Source organism: Rhagoletis pomonella, unplaced genomic scaffold (genome assembly GCF_013731165.1).
Source record: "Rhagoletis pomonella isolate Grant_MI unplaced genomic scaffold, Rhpom_1.0 Rhpom_scaffold_00002, whole genome shotgun sequence".
NCBI lineage: Eukaryota > Metazoa > Arthropoda > Insecta > Diptera > Tephritidae > Rhagoletis > Rhagoletis pomonella.
This window is the reverse complement of record NW_023458556.1, coordinates 14,191,584-14,202,724: the sequence shown is the minus strand read 5'-3', so window position 1 is coordinate 14,202,724 and position 11,141 is coordinate 14,191,584. Positions and strand designations below refer to the sequence as shown.

At 37.0% G+C, this 11,141-nt stretch overlaps 1 protein-coding gene across 1 annotated transcript in view; it reads left to right on the top strand.

The window, feature by feature from the left end:
* The first annotated feature begins 7,543 nt into the window (after positions 1-7,543).
* The window catches only part of LOC118733112, a 27,222-nt gene continuing 23,624 nt past the window's right edge, over positions 7,544-11,141 (top strand). The window contains exon 1 of the mRNA XM_036462338.1: positions 7,544-9,243. Coding sequence (XP_036318231.1) covers positions 7,578-9,243 — 1,666 coding nt within the window. The 5' untranslated portion in view covers positions 7,544-7,577. The remainder of the gene's footprint in view (positions 9,244-11,141) is intronic.

Genomic DNA, 11,141 nt, shown 5'->3' with positions numbered 1-11,141 from the left:
AGTATATATTATATACTTTTGTGCTTAAAAACCACAAACAGTAGAATTGAAACAATAGTAATAAAATTTCCCTTTTGTTCTACTTATTTTCATTACAGGCAGGATTGAGCTGGAAATAAGAAACCGGAAATTGCGGTGGAAATACAATCATACGTATGGGCACTTATTATATGTATATTGCATGAAAGTAAGTATGATATACATACATATATGTACATAATCAACAATTATGCCATGTAGAATAAATAAACCCGTGTACATAATTACATATGTATTCATACATACAATGTACAGTTGCGGTCAACAAGTTAGTAGCAAAATTCAAAATAATATTGTTTGCAGCGTATGTTTATTTATTTATTTTTAATAAGTTCCATTTGAAATATAGTTTGATCTATAAAGAAACCGCATAAATAAAAAATTTCAAAGGTTGCACAATGTTCAAAAAAAAATAATTTATGAAACCTAAAAAAAAATTCAAGAAAATTTTCAAGTATGTAGTTTTATAGCTCAGCTCATTCAATTCTAATAATAAAAACCAAGTTTTAAATGGATAAAAACTAAGGCTGGTTTTTTAGATTTCTTTTTGTCGAGGGCATTTTTTCGATATAATGCTCAACACCCACTACAAAAAAAAAATCTAAAAATCAACGGTAATTTTTAGTGACTTGAAACTTGCACTTCATTCCACTAAAACTGAATGTGCTACAAAACTGCATAATCTAAAAATTCTGAAAAAAAGTTTGAATTTTTGATGATTTTTTTTTTTTTTTAAGTTTAAGATATTTTTGTGAACTTTGTGCAACCTTTGAAAATTGTATTCATGTAGTTTCTGTTATATGTAGATCGAAAAAATTTAAAATAAATAAATAAACATAAGTTGCAAACAATAATTTTGAATCTTGCTACTATCTTATTAGACGTAACTGTACATATGTATTTATATTTCTTTATCAACGTAAGTGTGTAACTTATGTTTGTGTATATGTAAATAAAAGCACCAACATATAAACACAAGTTGAAGAAAGTAACCGGTAGTAAGAGCAAACAACTTGAAGATGCAAACAAAGACTTCTTCGCCAACAAAATGGAAGTGCGAGTGGTGCATGAAGCATGCAAAAAGCAAGCAACACAACAAAGGCACAAAACATGCAGAGCAAAAGTTGCAAATAACAAGCAGGCTTAAGTTTTAATGAGAGAGCGGAAGAGGACACAGCACATTGACTGTGCAGAAAAAAATGTTGTGCCAAAAAAGTGTTTAAAGAAAAATGATTTAAAAAAAAAAAATTCAAGTGCGGAAAATGAGAAAGTCAAATACAAGAAAATAAATGTGAGTACATAAATAGGCTTAGTGGTTGGAGTAAATAAAAAACGAAAAAATAGTATATAAAAAATAGAACAGAGCTTGCAAAAAGAAATTTATAAAAAGTGGCAAAGTATGAAAAAGTGAAGTGTGTGCGAAACTAATGTGCGAATCAAAACATGATGACGACAAAAACGCTATATTTGCTTAAGGAACAATTTTGTAAATGAGTTAGCATACCGCATTTATTTATATGTTTTGTGTAAACGCGTTTGCTATTGTGTTTGTTTATGTGATTATTTGTGCATGAGAGTTTGGTTAAAAATATGCAAAGTGAAGCTCTTGCCAAGCTTAATAAAGACATATGTACATATATAAAATGATGAATCAAATGTAAATGAAAACTAAGCGGTAATTGTAAAATAAAAAGAGTTTATTTCGCATCAATATTAATGTAAGCGCCATTAAATTGCGAGCAATAATTCTATATTATGGCTTCATTTATGAAGGAAAAACTCTCCCAGCCACAGACCACATCATTTTACGGACTTTTCAGTGTTTGAAGGTTGTCTGAAAGTCTCTTATCAAATTTCATGCTTACAAACTTAAAAGAATTACTAACTAACACGCCAATAAACTATCTAAAATAAATAATAACTTTTCTACTACTTCCACTAAATATCCTATCCCCTTGTGTCCACTAGTTTTATATGAAAAACTTAGCGAATAACAAGCTGTTCATAGGTTTCGTCGTAAAATTTTTGTTAAAAATCTTTAAAAATACATAAAAAATTTTAATATGAAATTTAAATGAAAATATTTTATTAAAATATACAGTCAGTCAATAAAGTTTACAATACCGGCAACAATTTTTAAATATTTTATTTTCCGCAAATTTTTTATAAAAATATGCTTAATTCTACAACAAAAACCCCTAAAATCAGAGCTAAAAACCTTGCTCAAAATTGTGGAAAATTCTGCCAAATTTAATTCAAATATTGCACTTTTTATTTACGCTCTCTAGAAAAAAGTTGAGTATGCAATTTTTTAGCCTATTAACTACTACTAAAATTTACAACAAAGTGCAAGTATGAGGAGGTTATGACTTACCAATAATTTTTGAGAAATTTTTTTGTTGAAGGTGTCATACATTTTTTTCATATAAAAAATTATTAAACTTTATTGACTGACTTTGCAAGTTATTCCGGTCACAAAGGATGTGCATACACTTTGTCACCTGTGTTCCAGGATGTTTTTTTACATTTTTGCAGACGCTACATGCTTTAGCGTTTTTTACGTTATATCTCCTTTGCGCGGAATAAGCATAAATGATCGTCTACTCGCTTTCTCAAGCCTTTTGCTCCCCGCTCAACACGCAGTGGCAAAAAATGACTTCCAGTGTTTCCATTCGGAAGCGAGCTACATCTCCCATAATGGGTTGTGCGGTGGACTTTGGACCAGGCTCGAATGAGAACCCCTTCTTCGCTGACGACCATGACAGACGTATAAAAGACTACGAGTGAGACCCCGTCGCGGAATGCTGTCGTTCACCTTAGTCGACGACCGTCTCTCAACAATCCGAATTAAACCGAGAGTTTTCATGATCTGCCCACGCTACGATAGCAAAATCGTGCTTGGTAATCTCGAGAAAATTCACGACGGAATGTCTGATAACAGACCGAGACTGATCAACTTCCGATAAAGTCCGAAAATGGTAGTTTGGAGCGCTAAATTTCAGAAAACCTCCCTCAAAGAACGTGGCTGCCTACGACATTTTGCGACACGCGAAATTCACGCTTCCAATGCTTTAGTCTTACGCCCATTCCGAAGGTCAAACATCGACTCCGATCATTACTTTGTTGCAGAAAGGATTCGTGCAACCCTTGGTGCTGCTTCTTGTTTTTCATCTTCGTCGACCCATTCACTGTCTATAAAAGCTACTCCTAAATCTGCATCAAACATTTTCCGCGCCGGACATTTCGGTATTCCTTATATTACGCGAACTATAGTTCAATAAGGTGAACGAACTAATACTCAGAAGAGCTAGTTCATTGTGTTGAACTAATTGGAAGTGAACTAGTCTTAAAGTGAACTAAAAAATCCAACTGTAACACACATACATGCACATTAAAGATTGCAATAACCATAGTCGTGTTTCTCCAAAATCGCGAAAGGATGTTTATGAAAATTCAGCAGTGCCTGCATTTAATTGTCTTTTCTTAAATTTTGCCTTCGAAATGGGAGTAAATTGCGGCTCGCTTTGGCATCTGAAAGAGAAAGTCTTTTGTCAAACAACAAATCCCCAAAAACTCAACTGAAATTCTTACTTTTTTAACACAAATTGCCCCAAACGTTGTGAAACATTGGACATTATATGAAATAAAATGCCTTTTTAGCGTGAATTCCGGTCAGATATTTTTTTATGCCCTTATAGCGAAAAACCAGATCATATATGTATTGTAAAATTATATTTACATTTTCATTAGAGTGTTGTCAAAGAAAATTTTAGTTGATTTTAAAGAACGAACTATTGAACTAGTTCCATTAAAAGAGCTGGCTCTTTCGCCCTTTAGTTATAAAGCTCCCCAAGCCTTGTATGTATTTATGCATATGCACATTGACGAGGGAGAGGATAACAGAAAAAAACGCGAACTGCACTGTAAAAACAAAAACAAGGAGCAAAAAGTGGATTTTGGGAAAGATTTGGATGTTTCGAAGAAGGAAGTTACTGCAGAGAATCTTAGAACGTTGGCAGTTCTCCAAAAAAGTGCTGAAAAAATTTCTTGTAACACTATTAGCTCATCCCGAGCTACCTGGAAGCCCTTCGAGTGATAAGAAATATAGTCTTCCGTATTTCAGCAACTGAAATTTTAGCGAAATTTTCAACAAATAGCAAAAAAAAACAATCTGAAAAAGCTTAAGTATTTTGGGAATCAGTGGCCTAAATATGTATACCTTGAAAACATGAATTTCGTCTTTAGATTTCTCCCAATTTTTATTTATTTTTTTTTCTAAATAAAGAGCTAACTTCTGCCAGCACTTCAAGTCAAACCACTTTCTGCGCTGTTATTGCAAGTATCCCAGAAGCGATTTGAAAGTACCAGCGAGTCAGTTGTGAGCCGATAACCGCTTTTGTTTACTCTCTGTGTCGCTTGAATTGTTTTCCATGCGAAAGAAAAATACAATTCAAAATACCGTTGGCACATTTACATACAAACATACATATACATATATGTACGTAGTTGGCGCCATTCTGTACTGGGCACCGAATCTCCGCACATCATCGCCGACAAAAGAAAGTAAACAAGCAGACAACCTAAGAAAGGAACGCAGACATGTCATGGCGTATGAGTAACCAAACAAAACAGGCAGCCGACAGCCAAAGCAAACAAGCCATGTGGCAGAGCCAAACAGTTCAAAGTAAAGTAAGAGCGCGCGCGCGTATGTAGGTTACGAGTGAAGCGCAGTCAAGCGCGTAAATAGACAGCGAAAGCAACAACAAAAAAGTAGAAAAATAGAAAAAAACAAAAGAAGAACGAAAAAACAACACAATTACAAAGCAACTTTGAGGAGAACTACAACTAAAAAGAGAGGAAGCAGAAGAAATGCGGCTAAAGTTGTTCAAGTACGAAAATAGTTGAAAGCGAAATAGTGCAGTTAGCGTATGCGTGTGTGTGTGTGTGTCGCTTAGACATTTCACATGTACATACACGTCAACGGTCAACAGCAATAACAACAGCAAGGCACCTAAAGTTTAGTGATGTGTTTTTTTTTCTGCAGCCCGTTTGTATTGTCTGTGAAATTCAAAGGAAACACACACAGATATGCATGCATATGTATAGTTTAGTAGATATGAAACACAGTACTTAGCATACCAAAGAAACGCATTGTAAGAAGCACTGCACCATGCCCGAAAAGTTGATTTCAAAAGTTGTTTTGTAGTAATTGATATGCTTTTGCATAATGTTTAAGTAATGAGTTGCAATATAAAAAAAAATTAAGAAAATTTCAGTCAGAGACTTTTTTTCATGCTGCACACAAAGCAGAACATTTGGAAAGAAAAACTGTTAATAACCAAAATCGGAGGCTTATAAACTCACTCTTTTGATGTCTGATATTAAAGGTTGCACTTCCAATTACTACATACATACATACATATATATTAAATTACACTAAAGCTATAACAACGCTTTCAAAATGTGCAAATTTACAACGACAATCGTGGTTCAGTTCGGGAACGTTGTTAGTTCCCTGTAGCCTACATCTACTTCTACAAAAATCTACTGTTTGGTGTTTTTATGGGCAGCCGAAACCATTGGTTCATACTTTTTAAACATTAGGGGCTGGTTTCTCCAACTCAACTTAACTTAGTTTAGCCACTTTTTGGACTTAAGTCAAAAGTTAGCCTACGTTTTACACAGCTTAATCATGACTAAGTCAAGAAAATTGGGTTAACTAAGTTAAGTTGAGTAGGAGAAACCGGCCCTAGGACGATTAAAGCGATAGAGGCTCGGGGCTTGGGTAACCTGGTGATGGATAATGCAGACTCCCAGCCGAGTGGCTCACAGCCGCAACACCCAGCGCTCACAAAAAAAAATAAAATAAAAAATAGGGCACAGTGTCGCTATTGTGTGCCAGAATAATATTTTTTTAATTAGTCGTATTCTTTAAATTTTAAGTTCTTTAAGAAAAAAATCCTGACGTAAGAGAGAAACCCTAGATATGCAGTTTTACCGTATATTGCCCATAGTTTCGCGCATAAATAATTTTTTTTTGTGTATACAATTTACTGCCACTTGATGAATAGCAGTCATTCGGACAGAATTTTTTTATGCATTAGGATTCTGAAGCAAATGTAATTCAACCATGGTGTAATTATAAAAATTAAATAAAAATCAGAGCTCTCAAAGTTGAATTTGGCAGGAATTCTCAAAAACCACTGGTCAAAAGCCCAAAAAAATCAATCAAGAACGGAAATCGTATACCTGGGGTAATATATGAAATTATATTTGTGATGCTGATTCCGGATATGGGCTTTATTTCTTCAGATTTCAATGTTCAGAGCTTGTAGGTATATTCGTTTGCTTAATTAAATTTTCCTCACGGTGCAATGCGGTTGGTGATAGTATAGCAAACAAGAACCAATCGCAACAACGAGGGGAGTATTCAGAATTAATCCTAAAGATATATAGTAGATACCGTTCCCGCGTTTTTCTAACAAAATTTTTTTTTTAGACTTTTGAAATACTAATTAATAATTTAAACATGCCTATTTATTATTTAATTAAGTCTTAGTTAAGTATTTAAATTGCGAATTTTGTCAGTAAACACATTTTTTTTTTTATTTTACAGCGTTGCCGCTTTTAGAAATCCTTGAGGAGTCCTGCCAACGATTTATCGGTGCCCAACCATCAGCGGCAATATACACCGAAGAGTGCAAAAAGGAACTACCGTAAAAAAGTAGTCAAAACTATCGAAAAAATAAGAGCTAAAATGCGAAAGTATTAAAAAGTTACGCCGGGCATACATTTTTTTTATAAATGGACCACAACTACCGGCCCAAAGAGAGTAAAGCAAGCAAAAAAAGACGAAAAAAGCAACCAACCGCCATCAGCACCAACAAAATTTGGCAATAACAACAGCGGTTGTTCATTCGCAAAGTGCAGCAACGAATTTTTTTTATCGCTTTCCTTCACACAGCGTACGATGCTATCGTTTTTGCGCGCAGTGTTGCCACCAGTTTCGACGCACACTCAGACATAACAACTGGTTGGAGTGCAAAATGTCGCTGACTGCGAGTGCGGTTACAAAGTGTTGTTGTTGTGCGTGAGTGTAAAATCGAAACGAATGTGTAAGCTGAGGAAAAATGCGTTTGCACGGCAATAAACGCCAAAAACAACAACATCAACAACAACAGCAACACTACAGAAACTATAAAAACACCAACGAACAGGAAAACAAAAGGGAAAGTAAGAGCGAGCTAGCAAATATTCAGCAACGAAGAAAGTGCAACGACCGCCAAGCCAAGGCAGTACAAGTAGAGAAACTGCAAGCCGAGCAGCAGCCGCAGCAGGAAGCAGTGTTGCCGAGGGGTAGCGAGCAATCAACGACCGACTTTGAAGTAGCGCGTCTGGTAATAGGAGAGCAACCCAGGACTTCAGTAAACTTCACAAAATATAACCTAAACAGCGCGCCGCGACACATACCGCTGCCGCTGCCACTGCCGCTGCACGTCCTACCCCACTTTCTACTACTCATCCTCCTTTGCTGTACGATGCCCCCGCAAGCGCAGGCCGATTGGCTGATGGACTGTGGCGACTGTATGTGCAAGTGGCAATCGGGCAAGAAGACTGCCGACTGCAAGAATCTCTCGCTCAATGCGGTGCCGGAAAATCTAAGCAACGAGGTACAAGTGATTGATCTCTCCTTCAATCGTGTTGCGATATTGGAGCAAAATGCCTTCCTCAATGCCGATCTGCACAATCTACACAAGCTATTTATGCGTAATGCGTCATTGCAACAGATCGACCCGCGCACGTTCACACAACTGGAGATACTCATTGAATTGGATTTGTCGAATAATTTGTTACGCAACCTGCAAGCGAATGTTTTTGCGCGACTGGTGAAGGTGCGCTCGATCGTGCTGAATGGCAATTGGTTGGAGGTGCTTGCCGATGGCGTCTTCCAGAATCTTAAGTACCTGCACAAGGTCGAGCTAAAGCACAATCGTTTAGCGCGTATTGGCCAAGAGGCGTTCGGCAACGTGCCGCTACTGTCACAGATCTACTTGGATGGCAATAGACTGAGCTTCCTGCGAAAAGAGTCCTTTGAGTCGCTTAAGCGACTGACTGCGCTCTCACTCGATTCGAATCCGTGGAACTGCACTTGCGAGTTGCAGATCTTTCGTGACTTTGTGTTGAAGCGTAACCTCTATACGCCGCCCACGGCTTGCTATTATCCGGTACATCTACGCGGCATGCTCTGGGTAGAGGATCAACCGGAAGCGTTCGCATGCAAGCCGCGCATTATGTTCCCAGCGCGCGGTACTTCCATAAACACATCGAAGGAGAATGTGACGCTGGTGTGCCGTGTGCATGCGTCACCAAACACGCTGATATCGTGGGACTTCAACAGGCAACAGTATCGCGCTTCGACCAGCAACAGCGGCAGCGGCACAAGCACACTCACCACCAGTAGCGCCAGCGGAGTCAGCTGTTGTGGCAGCGGTCAAGCACAGCGCGTTCACATACAACTGCTGCGCGATGAGCAATCGAAAGAGAAGGAATTCGGCCGTGATGTATTCATCTCGCGTCTCACCATTGTGGCTGCGGAGAAGAGCGATGAAGGTGTTTACACGTGCACGGCGGAGAATGCGGGCGGCAAGGATGCCGTACAAATGAGTCTGTTGGTACAACGGCCAGGCCAACGCGACATGCTGCTGCAGGGCAATTTAATCATTGTGATTTCTCTAATGGCACTGGGCTTGCTCAGCGTCTCTGTGTTCCTTGCGCTCATCACCTGCTGCATTTACAAACGTTTCAAGGCAATGAGTCCCGCACATCACCGTCATCATCATTTCGATGTGGCAGATCAGCTGACGCCGGGTATGGATGGTCATCATACGATGACGACGACGACTACAGTGGCCGGCGGCACAGATGTGGTGCTGGGCATGGACGATGCAGTGGGAAGTTACAAGCATCATTTGCAAAAGAAAAATGCGAATGGCGATGTAATGGAGGGTAAAGGCGGTGCCGGTGGCGGCGGTAGTGGGAAATACACAGAGGTGATAAAACATGGCGTGACTGTGATGGATAATGGTGGACTATTGGGGAGAGGTGGCGGTGGCCGTGGCGGTGGTGGTAGTGAAGTTGATCTTAGCGGTATGCACAGAGGAGGCTCACATGCGGACAAGATGTACTTGGAGCGAAGCAATGAAGGTAAGTAACTGAGATGCGGATTGGTGGGCGCTTGCAGAGTGGTGTGTGGAGCCGTGTAGTTTTTTGAATGAAATATAATCGAGTGTGGTACTAAATGATGTGAGAATATTATACAATTGCGTGTATGTGTTTCGTCTACAGTAAGTTTGTATTTTTTGTTTTATAAATTGCAGGGTGTGGCAGGTTTTTATATAATTTGAGTGATAATTTGATACTTTGAGCCGAAAATGTTTGCACGCAATTTCTCTAATATCTATCAAGCGTAAATCAATCGCATTTTTTTTTTGTCTAAAGCATACAAAGAGTGAATTTATTGTTAAGTGATTTGCTAAATCTGAAATTACCAAGAGATTTTGTAAAGTGACGTACCGAAGAAGAAAAGTCATCGAAAAATTTGAAAGATCCCGAAAAAGTCCTCAAACCTTTATGAAACAATTGAACTGAAATTTCGGTGCTGCCACACATAACGAAAACATTTAGAAAAAAAAAAAACTGAAACCAGAAAAAATTCAAAAGCAAATAATAAAGTTTAAATGTGTATACATACATAAATGTTATAGCTTCGTGCGTGCATACTCTCACTCTATATGGTATTTTCAATGTATGTATGGACATCGAAGTATTAATTTGAAAAAAAAAAGCGATACAGGTGAAAATTTGTATTAAAAAATCGCGCGATTGGTTTTAGCAAATTTTAAACCTACACTTAAAATATAGTTTTTTCAGCGCTTTTTAATCACGAATTTTCACAATTTAATTAAATAGTTTTTTATAGATATTAGACCATCAAATTAATATTTCTGCATGACATTCCTTTTAACCTGCAATTTCGTAACGCCTCACAAAGTATTTTTTATAAGAATCTTTTGTTTCATATTTTGTAAAAAGAACGATATGCACTCATTTGTTTATGAAGAAAATATATTTTATTAATAAAAAGAAAAGTGATTAGTGCAGTGCTTATATTAAAATATTGTAAAGTAATGGAGTAATTTTAAAAACAAATAATTTAAAAACTATTATTATTTGTTCGCAAAATGTTGAAGATATCGGTCAATTACAATTTCCCCAACACCCTCTGCGAATTTCTTAAAACAAAAAATTCATTATACTTTGCCGGAAATAGGTAATGGTCCATTTGCAGGAAACTCAATTCGGTTTTTCTCTCTCTATTAAATGACGCTGGGTCATATCGACCCACGGCGGTTTTGAACGGCCATATTTAGATTTTTTTTTTAATTCACGTCTTTCAGCGTTTAGATAGTTAGCACTCAATGCATTATACTTAGGCAGCGAGATACACGTGCATGAAGTAAATATGGGTACGAATGACTTAGCGTTATATGTGTTATGAAAGTTAAATTTTTATAGGATTTTGTATGTTACAAAAGACAAACGAATAAAAGTTTAATTTAATACATAGTCTATCCGCATTATTGCATCATAATAAAAAAATCTGAAATTTAATAAACACTACCATTTAAATATTCTAAATGTAATTTAAAGTTAATCGGTGTCATCGCACGCGTAATTATTTTCACGTCATTCTCGCCGGGATAAGACCGGAGAAAAAAGAAGTCTGATTAGGAGATGCGGTGATCTCCGAAATAGCTGCTATAACTTCCATCGCTTCGACTTTGTTGCTTTTTCAATTTTTCCTAATAAACAATCGTGGTACAAAGCTCATTAAAAATATTAAAATTAAAAATGTTAATAAGCCACAATAACATTGACAAAATTATTTTTAGTTTAAATTAACGTCACAAGCCGTTATAGCAAGCAGTCATAATTCGAGTGTAATTATTTCCTAATGTATTTTAATTGCTTTCCTTATCAGCACATAAATTACAAAAAACAAGTAAGAGCAGCGCTGTCTTCGGCTATGCCGAAGGCTTCAT